Source organism: Aethalodelphis obliquidens, unplaced genomic scaffold (assembly GCF_003676395.1).
Source record: "Aethalodelphis obliquidens isolate GAN/ISIS:26980383/991018 unplaced genomic scaffold, ASM367639v1 scaffold16, whole genome shotgun sequence".
NCBI lineage: Eukaryota > Metazoa > Chordata > Mammalia > Artiodactyla > Delphinidae > Aethalodelphis > Aethalodelphis obliquidens.
The window spans coordinates 29,713,672-29,733,209 of NW_020837960.1; the positions used below are offsets into that span (position 1 = coordinate 29,713,672).

Consider the following 19,538-nt stretch of genomic DNA (forward strand, 5'->3'; position numbering starts at 1 on the left):
TTGATGTGCTTTTTAATCCATTGCAGTAATTCTTTTTGATGAAAGTTGGCTCTTCAAGCCACACAAAAAGATATTCCAGGCTAATCTTGTACATTGTACATTTCCTGTCCATTACGTTGTATAGCCATATCTGTAAGTCGTCCTCGTTCCTTTTTGTGGGAAAAGGGTTTTTAGAGGCCACAATCTGGACTCAGGGGAAATTTATTGATGTGGAGGCCTTTTCAGTGGACAGAACCTGAGAACGCAAACACACACACACACTTTAAGATTTACAAAGAGGCATAAGTTTATACTGCTAGTTCTAATTCCAATTTAACTGTAAAGGGCTTTTACTCTTCTGATTTTTACTATTGTATCTTTTTTTCTTTACGTTAAAAAATTTGATTACGGGCTTCCCTGATGGCGCAGTGGTTACGAATCTGCCTGCCAATGCAGGAGACGTGGGTTTGAGCCCTGGTCCAGGAAGAGCCCACGTGCTGCAGAGCAACTAAGCCCATGCACCACAACTACTGAGCCTGCACTCTAGAACCCGCATGCCACAACTACTGAGCCCACGAGCCACAACTACTGAGCCCATGCACCACAACTGCTGAAGCCCACACGCCTGGAGCCCGTGCTCCGCAACAAGAGAAGCCACCACAGTGAGAAACCCACGCACCCCAACGAAGAGTAGCCCCTGCTCGCCACAACTGAAGAAAGCCTGTGCACAGCAAAGAAGACCTAACACAGCCAAAAATAAATTTAAAAACATTTTTTTTGATTCCTAGGGGATATTAACATAATTCCTTCCTTGCTTTGTCTTACAGTATATCTTTAGTGGTTTCAAAATAGCAATATCAATGGGTTAATTCTAACAGTGTGAGTACTGATTGCTGTTTTAAGACTTCTTTGTTCTTTTCGTTCTTAGACTGTAGTTCAGTAGGCATGGATAGTAAAAATCCTGTGTTTTAAAGTTATTTGAAGTCATTCTTTTCTTTTTTTTTAAAGCTTTATTTATATATTTATTTTAAAATTTATTTGGTTGTGTTGGGGTTTTTTTGCTGTGCACGGGCTTTCTCTAGTTGTGGCGAGTGGGGGCTACTCTTCCTTGTGGTGCTGTCTTCTCATTGCGGTGGCTTCTCTTGTTGCGGAGCACGGGCTCTAAGCGCATGGGCTTCAGTAGTTGCGGCTCGTGGGCTCCAGTTGTGGCACACAGGCTTAGTTGCTCTACAGTGTGTGGGATCTTCCCGGACCAGGGCTCGAACCCGTGTCCCCTGCATTGGCAGGCGGATTTTTAACCACTGCACCACCAGGGAAGCCCTCACTCTTTTCTTTACGTAGTTCTACCACCAACTTGGTACACGTTTAGGTCTGATTTATTTCTATTTATTTTCAATTTTAGGAATTTATTCTGTCTTTTTCATTTTAATTTAGTTTTTAAAAGTATGGTTACAAGGTAAACTTTTTATAACCGTGTACGTGTACAGCAGTCTCACTTTCATTGCTCTTACTCTTTTCCCTTTCTCTCTCTATATAACCATTTTTATTAGCTTTTGATATATTCTTCCTAGTTTTAAAATATAAGCAAACGTGTGCATGTATTTATGGACATAATTGAAGAGTGCCCGTTCTTCAGCATTCTCTCCACTTGCCTGTTTCTGGTTACTGTATGCCTGACCCCGCCCCGTGGCAGTTCTCTGAGAACTGTCCTCATCCCTTGTTTACTCCCCAGCTCCTCAGTGATGGACTTCTAGGGGTTTTATTAGCCAGCTTTGGGAGTCAGTGTCTATTAATGGGAAGGAAAAAAGAAGGCGAAAAATATTTATTAAACCCTGTGTTATTTTCTCTGTAAAGTAGGATGACTTTCTCCCCTGCTATTAAAGAGAAGGAAACTGAGGCTGAGTGATCAGTCACCTGCTCCAGGCCACGTGGCCAGTGAGAGGTGGGGCTGCAGTTCAGGGTTCAACTCTGGAGCCGAGTCCACATCCTTCTGACGGATGGAGAATAATGTGACCTGGCATTTCGGCATTTCAGTGGTTGTTAGGCTGTCACGTTGATGACTTTTTCATCTAATATTTCAGAGTATCTTGTTTTTTCTTATTTTTTGTTTTTGTTTATTTTTTGGATGGCACTGAAGAACCTGATAGTAAACCTCACTCTTACGTCTTTTTTTAAAGAATTTTTGAGAGTTACATTTTTACACGTACAGTATAGAAAATGCTTTGTATACAACCAGTACTATCATAACAATGGGAATTGGAAAAGGAATTCGCCAGAAGCCTAAACCTTAACTAATCTCACTATTTAAACTATGTAGTTCTTTAACTCAGTTTTAATAAAGGCCAGATTTATTGCATGTATTTTTCTTCCGTTTTAACCTGAAACTGATGCCAGGAGCATCCATTTAATGTTAGAATTGGGTGATTTGCAATCAGGACAGTTACTTGTGCTCTCAGATACCTTTTAAGTTATGAGGATCATCAATTCCCTATCTTGTCTTTCTCTTCTCTCAGCTTTAGGCATAGACATTCTTTCTCTGAAAACTGTGTTGCCTCAAATTTAACAAAAATGTTTTTTTCTATTCTAGTTTGGGAATACTTGCTACTGCAATTCAGTTCTTCAAGCACTTTATTTTTGTCGTCCATTTCGGGAAAAAGTTCTCGCGTACAAGAGTCAACCTAGGAAGAAGGAGAGTCTTCTGACGTGCTTAGCAGACCTCTTCCACAGCATCGCTACCCAGAAGAAAAAGGTTGGAGTCATACCTCCTAAGAAGTTCATAACAAGATTACGGAAAGAAAATGGTAATTCTTCTACTTCTTTTTTTTTTGCGGTACGCGGGCCTCTCACTGTTGCGGCCTCTCCCGTTGCGGAGCACAGGCTCCGGACGCGCAGGCTCAGCGGCCATGGCTCCCGGGCCCAGCCGCTCCGCGGCATGTGGGATCTTCCCGGACCGGGGCACGAACCCGCGGCCCCTGCATCGGCAGGCGGACTCTCAACCACTGCGCCACTAGGGAAGCCCTCGTCTACTTCTTAATGTATTGCTTATTTAACAGGAAGATCAGGTGCAACGAGCATCAGCTGATGATGCGTTAGCTGCTGAAAAGCCAGCGGTGATATTCCTGTCTCTAACGCAGTGCCAGTTTAGTGACGAGACAGTCACACAGTGATTACTGTGAGGTGTGATTGCTGTTTGAAGTATGTTGTACAAAGATCAAATTCTGTGTGCCAGGAAATGAGAAATCATAATTTCTCTTTTTTGCCTGTTTGGCTTTTCTATCAAGAAGAGTTGTGGGGTTTTGGGGTGTTTTTCTTTCACTTACTGTTATTTGTTGTTCTCATAATGCTTTCATGTATGTTAACTCATTTGATCCTTACGATAACCTGATGAGAGAGCATGTTATTTACCCCATTTTAGCCATGAAAAAAACAGAAGCTAAAAGACTTGCCAGCAGTCACACCCCAGGGAAAGGAAAGACCTAACACAATAAAGTAAACTTTCTGGCTTAGGGTAGGTAGTTTTAACTTTACCTCCTGTCCCCACCCCACTTTTAAAAATAGTTACTGATTGCATCCCACTTCTCTTTTCTCTCTTAAAATATTTTTCATTTAATCTTCATAGCAAGTGCATAAGTTAGACATTACTTCCTCACTTTACGCGATGTCACTGGCTCTCAGAGACGTTAAGGGCACCTGTCAAGCCCCGCACTTCTTCCTGACATCTGAGCCCAGTGTTCTGTCCAGTGTGGTGTGCTACCTCAGAAGGTTCAGATGGACTCAAGAAACATGTAGAATGCTGCTTGTTTGTTCGTTTGTTTGGATGTAGGCATTTCAATTATTGCAGAAATAAAATTGAGCAGTGTTTTTCGTTAGATTTGTTATCTATTAAATATATATAATGATGCGCACAGAAATATGACTTGAGAAGTCTTTAGTGTTGGTTTTTAAACACATCAGTGGGGAGGCCTGCCCTTAAGTCAGTTGACACTGTTCATTATCACATGAATTGAGATGAGCATGGGTCATATCTCATTCCCTAAAACATATGAAGGTGCTGAAATAATATGGCTCTAGGTTACTACTCTTTTTTTTTGCCCCGGTACGCGGACCTCTCACTGTTGTGGCCTCTCCCGTTGCAGAGCGCAGGCTCAGTGGCCATGGCTCATGGGCCCAGCCGCTCTGCGGCATGTGGGATCTTCCCGGACCGGGGCACGAACCCGTGTCCCCTGCATCGGCAGGCGGACTCTCAACCACTGCGCCACCAGGGAAGCCCCTCATTGTAGTTTTGATTTGCATTTTCCTAATAATTAGTGATGTTGAGCATTTTTTCATGTGCCTCTTGGCCATCTGTATGTGTTCTTTGGTGAAATGTCTATTTAGGTCTTCCACCAATTTTTTAATTGAATTGTTTGTTTTTTTGATATTGAGCTCCATGAGCTGTTTGTATATTTTGGAAATTAATCCTTTGTTGTTTTATTTGCAAATATATTCTCCTATCCTGAGGGTTGTCTTTTTGTCTTGTTTATGGTTTCCTTTGCTGTGAAAAAGCTTTTAAGTTTAATTAAGTCCCATGTGTTTACTTTTGGTTTTATTTCCTTTACTGTAGGAGGTGGGTCAAAAAAGATATTGCTGTGGTTTATGTCAAACAGTGTTTTTCCTATGTTTTCCTCTAAGAGTTTTATAGTGTCTGGCCTTACATTTAGGTCTTTAATCCATTTTGGGTTTATTTTTGTGTATGGTGTTAGGGAGTGTTCTAATTTCATTCTTTTACATGTAGCTGTCCAGTTTTCCCAGCACCACTTACTGAAGAGGCTGCCTTTTCTCCATTGTATGTTCTTGCCTCCTTTGTCATAAATTAGGTGCCCATATGTGTGTGGGTTTATCTCTGGGCATTCTATCCTGTACTGTTGATCTACATTTGTTTTTGTGCCAGTACCATACTGTCTTGATTACTGTAGCTTTGTAGTATAATTTGAAGTCCGGGAGCCTGATTCCTCCAACTCCGTTTTTCTTTCTCAAGATTGCTTTGGCTATTTGGGGTCTTTTGTGTTTCCATACGAATTGTAAAATTTTTTGTTCTAATTCTGTGAAGAATGCCATTGGTAGTTTGATAGGGATTGCATTGAATCTGTAGATTGCTTTGGGTAGTATAGTCATTTTCACAGTATTGATTCTTCCAATCCAAGAACATGGTATATTTCTCCATGTGTTTATGTTATCTTTGATTTCTTTCATCAGTGTTTTATAGTCTTCTGAGTACAAGTCTTTTGCCTCCTTAGGCAGGATTATTCCTAGGTATTTTATTCCTTTTGTTGCAATGGTAAATGGGAGCGTTTCCTTAATTTCTCTTTCTGATTTTTTGTTGTTGGTGTACAGGAATGCCAGAGATTTCTGTGCATTAATTTTGTATCCTGCAAGCTTACCAAATTCATTGATTAGTTCTAGCAGTTTTCTGGTGGCATCTTTGGATTTTCTATATATAATATCATGTCATCTGCAAACAGAGACAGTTTTACTTCTTCTTTTCCAATTTGTATTCCTTTTATTTCTTTTTCTTCTCTGATTGCTGTGGCTAGGACTTCCAAAACTATGTTGGGTAAGAGTGGCGAGAGTGGACATCCTTGTCTTCTCCTGATCTTAGTGGAAATGCTTTCAGTTTTTTACCATTGAGTATGATGCTTGCTGTGGGTTTGCCTATATGGCCTTTATTATGTTGAGGTAGGTTCCCTCTATGCCCATTTTCTGGAGAGTTTTTATCATAGATCGGTATTAAATTTTGTCAAAAGCTTTTTCTGCATCAACTGAGATGATCATATGATTTTTATTCCTTAATTTGCTAATGTGGTGTATCCCATTGATTGATTTGCATATATTGGAGAATCCTTGCATCCCTGGGAAAAATCCCACTTGATCATGGTGTATGATCCTTTTAATGTGTTGTTGGATTCTGTTTGCTAGTATTTTGTTCAGGATTTTTGCATCTATGTTCATCAGTGATATTGGTCTTTAATTTTCTTTTTTTGTGATACCTGTTTCTGGTTTGGGTATCAGGGTGATGGTGGTTTCATAGAATGAATTTGGGAGTGTTTCTCCCTCTGCAACCTTTTGGAAGAGTTTGAGAAGGATGGGTGTTAGCTATTCTCTAAATGTTTGATAGAATTCACCTGTGAAGCCATCTGGTCCTGGACTTTTGTTTGTTGGAAGATTTTTAGTTACGGTTTCAATTTCACTACTTGTGATAGATCTGTTTATTATTTCTAATTCTTCCTGGTTCAGTCTTGGAAAATTGTACCTTTCCAAGAATTTGTCCATTTCTTTGTGGTTGTACCTTTTATTGGCATATAGTTGTTTGTAGTAGTCTCTTATAATCCTTTGTAATTCCTGCAGTGTCAGTTGTGATTTCTCCTTTTTCATTTCTAATTTTATTGATTTGTGTTCTCTCCTGTTTTTTCTTGATGAGTCTGGCTAGGGTTTATCAGTTTTGTTTATCTTCTCAAAGAACCAGCTTTTAGTTTTATTGATGTTTTCTTCGTTTCTATTTCATTTGTTTCTGCTCTGATCTTTATGATTTCTTTCCTTCTACTGACTTTGGGTTTTCTTTGTTCTTTCTTTAGTTGTTTTAAGTCTGTAGGGTTAGATTGTTTACTTGAGATTTTTCTTGTTTCTTGAGGTGAGATTGAATTGCTATAAACTTTCCTCTTAGAACTGCTTTTGCTGCATCCCATAGGCTTTGGGTCGTCGTGTTTTCGTTGTCATTTGTTTCTGGGTATTTTTTAATCTCTTCTTTGATTTCTTCAGTGACCTCTTGGTTATTTAGTAGTGCACTGTTTAGCTTCTGTGTATTTGTGTTTCTTACACTTTTTTTTCCTGTAATTGATTTCCAGTCTCATAGCATTGTGGTCAGAAAAGATGCTTGATACGATTTCAACTTTCTTAAATTTTCTGAGGCTTCATTTGTGACCCAAGATGTGATCTGTCCTGGAGAACATTCCATGTGCACTTGAAAAGAAAGTGTATTCTACCACTTTTGGGTGGAATGTTATATAAATATCAATTAAATCTATCTGGTCTGTTGTGTCACTTAAAGCTTGTATTTCCTTATTTATTTTCTGTTGGATGATCTGTCTACTGGTGTAAGTGGCGTGTTAAAGGACCCTACTATTATTGTGTTAACTGTCGATTTCTCCTTTCATGGTTGTTAACATTTGCCTTATGTGTTGAGGTGCTCCTATGTTGGGGCATAAACATTTATAATTGTTATATCTTCTTCTTGGATTGATCCTTTGATCATTATGTAGTGTCCCTCCTTATCTCTTGTAACAGTCTTTATTTTAAAGTCTATTTTATCTGATACAAGTATTGCTACTCCAGCTTTCTTTGGATTTCCATGTGCATGGAATATCTTTTTCCATCCCTTCACTTGCAGTCTGTATGTGTCCTTAGGTCTGAAGTAGGTCTCTTGTAGACAGCGTATATATGGGTCTTGTTTTTGTATCCATTCAGTCAGTCTGTGTCTTTTGGTTGGGGCATTTAATCCACTTACATTCAAGGTTATTATTGACATGTATGTTCCTATTACCATTTTCTTAATTGTTTTGGGTTTGTTTTTGTGGGTCTTTTTCTTCTCTTGTGTTTCCTGCCTGGAGAAGTTCCTTTAGCATTTGTTGTGAAGCTGGTTTGGTGGTGCTGAATTCTGTTAGCTTTTGCTTGTCTGAAACAAGCTTTTGATTTCTCTGTTGAATGTGAATGAGATCCTTGCTGGGTAGAGCAATCTTGGTTGTAGGTTTTTCTCTTTCCTCACTTTAAGTATATCCTGCCACTCCCTTCTGGCCTGTAGAATTTCTGCTGAAAAATCAGCTGATAACCTTATGAGGATTCCTTTGCATGTTATTTTTTGTTTTTCTCTTGCTGCTTTTAATATTTTTTCTTTGAATTTAATTTTTGGTATTTTGATTAGTATGTGTCTTGGTGTGTTTTTCCTAGGGTTTATCCTTTATGGGACTCTGTGTGCTTCCAGGACTTGGGTGACTATTTCCTTTCCCATGTTAGGGAAGTTTTGGACTGTAATGTCTTCTCATATTTTCTCAGACCCTTTCTTTTTCTCTTCTGGGACCCCTATGATTTGAATGTCAGTGTGTTTAGTGTTGTCCCAGAGGTGTCTTAGGCTGTCTTCATTTCTTTTCATTCTTTTCTATTTACTCTGTTCCACAGCAGTGAATTCCAGCATTGTGTCTTCCAGGTCACTTATCCATTCTTCTGCCTCAGTTGTTCTGTTATGGATTCCTTCTAGTGTATTTTTCATTTCAGTTACTGTGTTGTTCATTGCTGTTTGTTTGTTCTTTAGTTCTTCTAGATGTTTGTTAAACGTTTCTTGTATTTTCTCAATCCGTGCCTCCATTCTATTTCTGAGATTCTGGATCATCTTTACTATCATTACTCTGAATTCTTTTTCAGGTAGATTGCCTATTTCCTCTTCATTTATTTGGTCTTGTAGGTTTTTACCTTGATCCTTCACCTGTGACATATTTTTTGTCATCTCATTTTTTTTTTTTTTTATGAGTGGCATTGTGTTCCTGTCTTACTGGTTGTTTGGCCTGAGGTTTCCAACACTGGAGTTTGTAGGCTGTTGGGTAGAGCTGGGTCTTGGTGCTGAGCTGAGGACCTTTGTGAGACCTCACTCCAATGAATATTCCCTGGGGTCTTAGGTTCTCTGTTAGTCCAGTGGTTTCGACACAGAGCTCCCACCGCAGGAGCTTAAGCCAGACCCCCCCGCTCGTGAACCAAGATCCTGCAAGCCACGTGGGGTGGCAAAAAAAAAAAAGAGAGAGAACAATAACAAAGTAAAAAATAAAATTAGAGTAGGAAAGGAACAGCTATGTTGGAAAGACTATAAAAATAAAAACATAGGTGAATCAACAACCGGAGAGTACATCAGTACCGCAATAGTAGAAAAAGAGGAGGAGGGAAAAGAATGAAAAAGAGGGGAAAAGGCCTTGGCTGTGGAGGGCGGGGCCTAAGCAAGGGCGAGGTTTGGGTGGTGGGCGGGGCCTATTCTTAGGACCCACAGGACTGGAAAAGGCCCTGGGGCTGTGGGGGGTGGGGCTTAGGCTGAAGGAACAGAAGGGGCCCAGGCGTGCCCCCCACCCCTGGTCTCAGAGGGCAGGGACCTCGCCTGGGAGCCCAGCAGGCTTCCTGGGCTCGAGTGGGCTGGGCAAACGCTCTCCTCTCCTGCTCCTCCCACCTGCCTCTCCTGTTCTCCCCTCGGCCTCCCTCCTATGCCCCCGGGACCAGTGCGGCCAGGGGGAGGGGTGGGCCCTGGAGGGCAGACGACCGGCCCGGGAGCCCAGCAGGCTCCCCGGGCCGAGTGGGCAGGGCACACGCCCTGCACTCCTCTCCCTCTCCTCCGGGAGGGTCCCCCCCATCTGCCTTTCCTGCTCTCCCCAGCCTCCCTCCTGGCCCACGAGGCCTGGAGGGGGCTTTGGAGCAGGAGTGCCAGCCTGGGCACTTAGCAGGCTTCCCGGCGCAAGTGGGCCAGGCCATTGCCCTCTGTTCCTCTCCCACTCCTCCCGAAGGGCCCCTCCCGCCTGCCTCTCCTGATCTCCCCGGCCTCAGGGGCGCCGATCCTGTCTGGCTTCCACTTCTCCTCCCGCTTCAGTCCCCCCACGTGCTACCGGTTCACTTGGGGGTTCCTCCCGTCTCCTTGGGCGTCAAGGTCCCCACAAGTGGCTGGCAGGCACCCTAGTTGGGAGACGCTAATTCGGCATCTTCCCACACCGCCATCTTAGAATGTATCTTCTGGAGTGTTCTTAAATCAGTCTCCTTCCATGTTATGTTAAAAACTTCCCATTCTGTATTCCCAGTGGATGTTAGCTCTATATTGTTTTAACCGCTATTGCTTTATATTACTAATCATTTAGATATCCCTTGGAAAGAATCTATTTTAATTTCAGTAATGGATTTTTGTTTTTAAAACTTTCATTTATGTTACCTAATCACAGCAGAAGACACTATAGCACTGTGCTCCTGCACGTGGTGTGACAGCAGTTGCTCCATATGTATGTTGTCTCTGATGACAGGGATATTTGCATTGCATTAATGATTATATGCTTAGTCTTTACTGTGTTGCAGGCACTGTGCAGGAATTAGGGATAATGAAATAAGACAGACCTCTGCCCTCATGGGGCTGACATTCTAGCGAGAAAGACAGACAAACAGTTACGTAAGATAATGTGTCATTGCTACAAATAAAAGTAAGCAGGGCAAGGTGGTAGAGGATGAGGGAGTTGATAAGTGATTTGAGAGCAGAGATGTGAAGTGAGAGACAAGTCATTTGAAGATCAGAAGCAGGGTTGTTCCAAGCAGGTAGGACAGAAACTGCACTTGCCCTGAGTGCTTGAAGGACAGCAAGAAAATTACTGCAGGTAGAGAGGAGTGAGATGAAGATCAAGTCAGAGAGAAGGAAGGGCCAGGCAGCTCCTGGTTTATTGTGAAAAAGCCACAGGAGGCCCCTGGAGGGCTCCGCTCTGCATCAGAAGGTCCCCTGGCCGCTGGGGGCCTGGCGGCAGGAAGGGGCGCCCATGGGCAGCGCGAGGAGAAGCATGGCGACTGGCCCGGAGACCCCTGCAGTCGTGGAGGTAGGAGACGAAGCCGTCCGCTTATGACCGTTGACTCCTGTCAGCTCTCCCTTGTTTAGAAGAGTTAACACACAGGTTTGTGACCTAACCAACTGAGTTGACGCAGCTGGATCATCTAAGGAGGACTTGAAGTCAGACCAGCTGGCTCGAGGCAAAGTGCGTTATTCACATGGTTGTTTGGGGCCAGGTTTATTCTTCTCATGTCGTCTTAGCTGTTCCAACCCCTGTTGTCTGTTCCTTCATTCATTCACTCGAGAAATGTCAGGCACGTCTAATGTGTGGCAGTACTGTTCTGAGTGCGGGGGATACAGCAGTGAATGCAGGAGGAAGGGGGCTGCTTCTCAGGGAACCTGTATGTGCACAGCAGCATTTCAGTGCTATGCAGAGACACAGATACAAAAATATAAACACATATTCAAGTATTCGTCTTCCTCAAGTGAGGAGATAACTACTTGTTCACAAATAACAGCTATGAAATAGATTTTAGTAAATAATTTCTCATATTCATTAATCCTTTTTCTCCAAAAGAGCATGAAAGATATTTTGTATGATGAAAAGCTGTAGCTATTTCTGAATTATGAAGAAAACTTACTTTCAGGCAGTGATTCAGTTTCCCTCTTTTATTTTTTTTGCATTGATGTTACAGCTGTGCCAGGACTTTGATAGCTTGTACGTTTCATATACGTTTATTTAATATTGACATTGTCTGTCTCTCCCGCTAGACTCAGTTCCTCAGTGTCGGGAGCCATTTGTTTCTATGCACCTTTGTAGTCTGAGGACTTAATCCAGTTCCTGGCACATCGGGGGTGCTTACTAGATAGTTGTTGGATGAGCGAATGAATGAGTGAATTTGTTTAATTTGCCAAAGCAAGTTTGAAGTCCGCCTTGCCCATTATGCTGCTTTGCAGAGAAGAAAGCCACCCATAAGAAAGCTAAGGGTTTAGAAATTAGATATAATACAGTTTACAGGGACTGTTGTGAGGCCATTTAGTCGATGATGTTTGGATGTTTATGTGGTCTTGGTTGATGTTTAAAACTACAGTGGCTGCTCTTAGTTTAGGCTCTGCAAGGTTCTGGTATGTTCGGTTTACTATGTTTATAGAAAATGGATGATAATATTTAAAATATTTTAACAAAGTAGAGTATTTTCTGATTTACTTTGCATCTCATTTGTAGAGCATTCAGGTCAATTGAGGTATTTCTTTGAATATGATGTCATTGTTCTGTATTAAAGGAACATCCCCCCCAAAAAGATATTTCATCTTTTAAAAAAATAAAAACATTTGCATATTTCTGCTTTACAAAAAATATTTGTTTTGAAAAACATGCATGTATGCTAAAATAATTTAAGAGGGAAGAGTGAGTCTAGCTTGTGGCATTAAGCCGTCATGTAGCTACCCACTGTGGTGAATTATTCATCCCTCACCCTAACCAGGCCCTTAGCAGTGGTTACAAGTCTTTTTCCTGGCCCTCTCCCATCATCCCTCCCTCTGTATTCTCCATGACCCCCCAGTCTGTTTCCACTTTGTTCAAGACCCCGAATTGCCTCTAGCATAATCTCCCTGCAGTCCTCATCTTAGTGGGCCTCCTGAGGTTGGTGATTCTAGATTTGTGACCTGGGGAGGGGTGAGTGAGAGATGGAAGCTCTTGGTCTTTGAGGGGCCCCATTCACGTCCAGGAGCTGCCTGGACACAGAGCAGGTTAGGGCAGGAGTCGGGGTGGATGGAGAAACCATGGGTCAGGCCATTAGTGGGCGAGGGGAGGTTAGCCATGACCACAGAAGGGTGAGGGTTAAGGGTAGGATGGCCAGATCTTATGCGCTTTCTTGATTGAGGGAGAGTTTTTTGTTTTTTTTTTTTTTGCGGTACGCGGGCCTCTCACTGTTGTGGCCTCTCCCGTTGCGGAGCACAGGCTCCGGACGCGCAGGGTCAGCGGCCATGGCTCACGGGCCCAGCCGCTCCGCGGCATGTGGGATCTTCCCGGACCGGGGCACGAACCCGTGTACCCTGCATCGGCAGGCGGACTCTCAACCACTGCGCCACCAGGGAAGCCCGAGGGAGAGTTTTTATATGCAAGTGAAAGTGTAGTGGTTTAGGGGTGGCAGCAGGAAGCTAGAAGGTGCCAAAGGTTGAAGAAATGGGGAGTTTAGAACAGAAAGCAGCTCTTAGAAGAAACAGCAGACAAAGGGTTGCGAAAGAAGAAAATCCCAAGGATGAGGAAGGAAATGAGGTACAATAATAGTGGAGATTGGGGGGAGGGGCAGGGCGGTGTTCTTAGGGATGGAGGTTATTGCCGTGAGAGGCAAGGGGAAAGGTCGTTGACCTCAGTCATCTCAGCCTTGGCATAGACCAGTCCATTGGCGGCGCATCTGAGGGTTCCGAGCACAACCTGGCTTGATCTCGGAGACGGAGAGGATGGCCGGAGGGTTTGCAGAGGTGCAGGCGTCTCACGGTGTGGGTGGCGTGCAGTGACGTCTGCCGGAGCAGGTGGTGGGAGTGGTGTCAGATGCTTTGGATCCCCTGTCCCTCGTGGGCAAAACCCAGAAGACACGCAGTACAGCAAATTAAAGATCAGTTCGAGGTTAAGTCCACATGGACTAATGCAGGAACTCTTAGGACTCGGGGCTTTTATTGTTCTTAAAAATAACATAGGGAGTTTGTTTAAGGCTAATCAAGCCCCTCAGGACAGACTTATGGCAGAGAAGTGAAGTGTGGCTCCAGGTGCAGTCCTGCATCATCGTGCTGGCCTGTGACGTGCCCGTGGCCAGAGGTGGAGCCGCGGGATGGAGCAGACAGTCCTGCTCGAGCACCTGCGTCTTAAATGTGATACTTTTCAGAGGTCTTTTTGACACCTAGATTAAAATCATTATTTTCTTTTAATGTTCATGAAAATGAATATTTTCACTTGCTCCCATTTTATCTTTATAATAACCTTGCAGAGGAAGATGGTATTCCATTTTAGAGACAGGAAAATCAAGACCTTTCTCGTTGCAGTGGGGTTGGATGTTTTTTCATGTGTTTTATTTAAACTTTTGAGTTTTGTTTCTATAAATTGTTGATTTCAAGTCCTTTGCCAACTTTGTATTTTCTGTTGTGTTGAGATAAACTCTTTATATTATATGTTGAAGATGTTCATAACTTTCCGGTTTCACTGTTTTTAACTTTTTCAATGAGTTCTAATGCATGGAACTCAGTTTTATGCAGTCACGTCTGTAGCTCTTCTAAAATGTAATTTTTTAATTCCTTTTATTTTAGGAAGGCTCTCCTTAAATTTTCTTCTCAATTTCTATTCTATCGTTTAAAAAACTGTAAACTGTGAACTTCCTGGCACTTATTAAATGTTTACGGAAGCTCTGAAGGTGAAGCTTCCTGACTGGGTGGTCATCTGAGTGCGTTTTGTTGGCTGGACCGCGGGCGCCTTGTGTGGCCAGGTGGCCCCGGCTGCCTGTGTGTGGCTCGCTGGGGCCGGACGGCCTGGCTTGAATCCGGGCCCTGCCGCTTCCTGGCAGTGACTTTACCACTTGATCCCCTTTCCTCGCTTGTGAAATACCGTTAATAGCAGTGTCACAGGGCATGAGACCCTGCCCCTGAAGTCCTTCCTCTTCAGGCTCAGGGTGCGTGATGCAAGCACAGGTCAAGCACTTAATGTTAGCGACCCTCAGGTTTCCACGACATTTACTTATTCCTGTAACTACAGGGAACGTTCCACAGAGTTACAGACCTCACAATTGGAAGGGGCCTTAGAGATTCTCTGGATTAAATAGGTAGTTCATGATGCCTTTGTTCCCTAAGCCTGACTTCACAGCAGAGTCACCTGGAGGAGCTTTGAAAAGTGCAGGTCCCAGGCCTCATCTCTGACTTAATCAGAATCTCTAGCATGTATGGCCCAGTACTTTTTAATGTTAACAACTTCCTCTGTGGTTCTTATGCATTTGCGTTGGCACTGCCAAGAGGTTGTCCAGCTTCTACTTTAAAACTTTCCATGTTGGGACTTCCCTGGTGGTGCAGTGGTTAAGAATCCGCCTGCCAATGCAGGGGACGCTGGTTCAATCCCTGATCCAGGAAGATCCCACATGCCGCGGAGCAACTAAGCCCGTGCGCCACAACTACTGAGCCTGCGCTCTAGAACCTGCGAGCCACAACTACTGAGCCCACGTGCCACAACTACTGAAGCCTCCGCGCCTAGAGCCCATGCTCTGCAACAAGAGAAGCCACCGCAGTGAGAAGCCCACGCACCACAACGAAGAGCAGCTCCCGCTCGCCGCAACTAGAGAAAGCCCGCGCGCAGCAACAAAGACCCAATGCAGCAGCCAAAAATAAAAAAAACTTGCCACGTTGTAATATTTGTGGAGTAATGGATTAAATGAGTTAATAAAAAGCCATTGTTTCTTATCTCCTCAGTACATTATGTGTGAGGATAGGTTTTGCTCTTTTCTCATTGATCTATTAGTATTCTTTTAAAGATTCTCTTTCATCGTAACTTTATTTTCTCCAAATTCAGTCATAATGTGTATATGTGAAAGATACCTATTTCTTGTACCTTACTCTAACAGTTCCAAACGTTTTACTTAGCTCTGATAGAATACTATTCTTTTTTAAATTTAGTTTTTTAATGAAGTTATTAATTCTGAAATATGCTTATTTTCAGAGCTTTTTGACAACTACATGCAGCAAGATGCCCATGAATTCTTAAATTACCTACTAAACACGATTGCCGATATCTTACAAGAAGAGAGAAAGCAGGAAAAGCAAAATGGTCGTTTGCCCAACGGTAATATTGACAGTGAAAATAACAACAGCACACCAGACCCAACGTGGGTTCATGAGATTTTTCAGGGAACATTAACTAATGAAACCAGATGTCTTACTTGTGAAACTGTAAGTATATCATAAAATTTCGTGTAGAACAAATCTAACCCATTATATTCAGTGTTCTTTGAGCATGGGTATGAGAGATGCGCTGGGAAGTTGTAATCCTCGGGTGTAGAGTAATGACTGCGACAGATGTGCCTCTCAGTTGTCCGCTTGTTAATAGTGAATACTGAGGTGGCAGAGAAATACTTGCTGCCGTTTGAACTATTTGAGTTTGTTTCACTACAAGAGACCGTAGAGCCATATTCTGGAAATTATAGTCTTAGTTGAGCTCGTAAAACCTACAGGTCAGGGAAGTATATTAATCTGTTGCCCCTTTTCCTACAATCATGTTTGTTGTTTATGGTTGGAATAACAACTGAAGCCTACTGCGCACACTCAAGGAGGGAAACTACCCACTTGCCGGGTAGTTTGTAAAGATGAGCAGTAGGTAAATCTCTTGAAAACGATTTACTCGTAGGGTTGGATAACGCAGGCCTCCTGTTAAGTTCTTACCTTGTTCTCCCTTGACGAATGAAAGGTCAGACTCTTACTCAGGCATCTTTATCCAGTTCTGCCAGTGACCCCTTTACAGCACAGCCTCCTCTCAGCACAGGGTCTGGTTTTAGAGTTTAGTGGTTTGCATCGCATGTGGTCACCATGCTTCCTTTAGCCTCCTGCAATCTGGAACATGTTCATAGTCTTCTTCTCTTTTATGATACTTACATTTTTAAAGACTGTGCCCCTCCCCCTTTTAATCTAACATTCCTCGTATCAAGTTTGCCTGATGTTTCCTTCTAATTAGATGCAGGTTGTGCGTTCTTTTTTCTTTTCTTTTATTAATTAATTTTTTATTTTTGGCCGCATTGGGTCTTCGTTGCTGCACGCTGGCTTTCTCTAGTTGTGGCAAGCAGGGGCTACTCTTTGTTTTGGTGCGCGGGCTTCTCATTGCGGTGGTTTGTCTTGTGGAGCACGGGCCCTAGGCACACGGACTTCAGTAGTTGTAGTTGCAGCACGTGGGCTCAGTAGTCGTGGTGCATGGGCTTAGTTGCTCCGTGGCATGTGGGATCTTCCCAGACCAGGGCTCGAACCTGTGTCCCCTGCATTGGCAGGCGGTTTCTTAACCCCTGCGCCACCAGGGAAGCCCCGGTTTGTACATTCTTGGCCGGAACAATTCATAGTTAATGTGTCCTCGTCAGGATATCACACACAGGCACACAGTTCCTTCTGCCCCTCGTTGGTAAAATTAATTTTGATCTCCGATTCACGATGTTGTTCAGTTTCTCCACTTCATAATGACTGTTTTTTATGCCCTTGTAACTAGTAGGGAGACTGTGGGAGACACAGATATTCTTGTTCCTCATCAGAATCTCCCCCCAGACTTAGCATTCACTGATGATTTTTGCCCAATCCAGTCTTTACTGAGATGGTTGTACTGCTAGTTTTTAGTAGCAGAGGAGAGTAGCGTGGTCAACTGGAAAAGAGTCCACAAGCTAGAAAGGTAAGGGAAATGCTTTATGGATGTTGGAAAGAATAACATAGTCTACTCAGTTAACTGAATCAGATAAACTTATACTGGCAGAGACTAATAAGGAACTCTTTTTTTTTTTTTCTTTTTAAATAGATTTAAGAAAAATGGAGTGGAAAGTACAGAGAGTTCCCAAATTGCCCCCCTCCCCACTTCCCCCTAATGGTAACATCCTTGGCATTAGTAAGGTATATTTGTTGCAGTTGATGGGCCAATGTCGATACGTTATTATCTGAAATCCATAGTTTACTTAAGGGTTCATTCTTGGTGCTGTCTGTTCTTTGATTTCTCTTTGTTTTGACAAATGTATAATGATGTGTCAATCACTACAGTATCCTGCAGAGTGGTTTCACTCTGTGCTCCACGGATTCCTGCTTCCCTCCTCCTCAACCCCTGGCAGCCACTGGTTGTTTTACTGCCTCCATAGTTTTGCCTTTTCCAGATGCCATGTGGTTGGAATCGCAGAGTATGCAGCCTTTGCAGATTGGCTTCTTTCACTGAGCAGTGTGTATTTGAGGTTCCTGCATGTCTGGTCCCAGCTTGACAGCTCATTTCTTTTTACTGCTGAATTACGATTTATTGTCTGGAGGTACCAGAGTTTATCCATTCACCTACTGAAGGACATGTAGGTTGCTTCCAAGTTTTGATAATTATGAACAAAGCTGTTATGAACGTGCATGTGCAGGTTTTTGTGTGGGCATAACTTCTCAGCCTCTTTGGTTAGTACAGCGCTGAGCACAGTTGCTGGATCGCGTGGTAAGAAGAGTATGTTTAGTTGTGTGAGGAGCTACCAGCGTGGCTGCACCATTGCACATTCCCGCCAGCTGTGAGTGAGAGTTCCTGTTGCTGCACATCCTTATCAGCGGGTGCTGTTGTCAGCGTTTTGGATTTTAGCTGTTCTATTGTAGATGTGTAGTGGTGTCTTGTTTTAATTTGCACTTTCCTGATGACATATGATGTGGAGCATCTTTTCATGTGCTTGTTTGCCATCTGTACATCTTCTTTGGTGAGGTATCTGTACTGGTCTTTGACCCATTTTTAAAATCAGGTTGTTTGTTTTCCTGTTGTTGAGTTTTAAGAGTTCTTTGTATATTTTGGATACCAGTCCTTTATCAGGTGTGTCTCTTGCAGAGATTTCCTCCCAGTCTGTGGCTTGTCTTCTCATCCTCTGAACCGTGTCTTTGGTAGATGAGAAGTTTTTAATTTTAAGTATTAAATTTTAATTTTAATAAAGTCCAGTTTTTTCCTTCATGGAAATGCTTTCGATGTTCTTTAAATGCTTTTGGTGTTGTATTGAAAAGTCATCACAAACCGTCAACGGGTGTAGAGTCGTTGCGAGTGGGAGGCCCCGGGAACCGAGTCGGAGGTCCCTCCCATTGCATCGCGTCGTCTCCTTGCGCGTAGGAAAAGTGATGACTAAAGTTCTGTCCTACTCCAGTTCAGATGAATAAATAGTAACTTCATTTTTATAAGATGATTTATTCATAATTCAAACAGAACATTGTTCAATTTTGGGGGGAAATAAAAGAAGGTCATAAGTGAAGATTACAGTTTGGCATTTTGGGCTAAATTTTTTTCTTAAATGATAAAACAATACAGATATCACATCCTTTGCCAAACATTCTCATTCAGTCTTGGCCTTTTTTTTTTTAAGAAATAGTGTATATGGTACAGTTTGTTTTATGCTTCACAGTATTACCAAGATTAGGAGAAGTAATGGAATTTCACATCACAGTAGCCTTTGCCAGTAAGCAGTCACAGGTGCACTTTGGTGTTTTACCTCTACGTATAATGAAAGTTACTCATTCAGTGTCCTTTTGAATAACTTGGGGGGAAAAGGATTCTTTATATACTTAATTATACTTAATAATACTACTAATAGAGTGCACTTAATTCTATCATTTTGGAACAGTGATTAAAGAAATCAAAGGTTGTAAAGCAATTATACTCCAATGAAGATGTTTATAAAAAAAAAGAAATCAAAGGTATTTCCCTATTTTTATAGATAAGCAGCAAAGATGAAGATTTTTTAGACCTTTCTGTTGACGTGGAACAAAACACATCCATTACTCACTGCTTAAGGTAAGTGCAGAGTTATTTATTTTGACATGTAATGACTGTCTTTGGGTTTAGAATATTTTTAAATGAATACATACCTTTCTGGTATAGACAGAATCATTTTGTGTTTTACACAGGGGTTTTAGCAACACAGAAACTCTATGCAGTGAATACAAATACTACTGTGAAGAGTGCCGCAGCAAACAGGAAGCACATAAACGGTAAGTCGGCGTGTTTGACATTTATAGCGATTCTTTGCCAGTGCTGTGGATGGGCTTTTCTAGCTGAAAGCGATCTAGGACAATTTGCAATGAGAAAACATTCTTTCTTTTATCACCAACAGCTCAGACTCATTAGGTAATTCCTAGATAAACAGTGTTCAACTCTGTACCCTCAGGTGACTTTCTGCATTTAGTGACTGTTTAATAATCATAAACCAATACAGTTAACATATTTTGCTTTGAAGCTTTCTTGATTATGTAAAGTTTTTCT

General features: G+C 42.4%; 1 protein-coding gene across 1 annotated transcript in view; it reads left to right on the plus strand.

Moving 5' to 3' along the window:
• Positions 1–19,538, plus strand: part of USP12 (ubiquitin specific peptidase 12) — a 77,860-nt gene that overhangs the window by 43,778 nt on the left and 14,544 nt on the right. The window contains exons 3-6 of the mRNA XM_027116634.1: positions 2,567–2,780; positions 15,258–15,487; positions 18,994–19,070; positions 19,184–19,267. Of these exons, the coding sequence (XP_026972435.1) occupies positions 2,567–2,780; positions 15,258–15,487; positions 18,994–19,070; positions 19,184–19,267 (605 nt within the window). The remainder of the gene's footprint in view (positions 1–2,566; positions 2,781–15,257; positions 15,488–18,993; positions 19,071–19,183; positions 19,268–19,538) is intronic.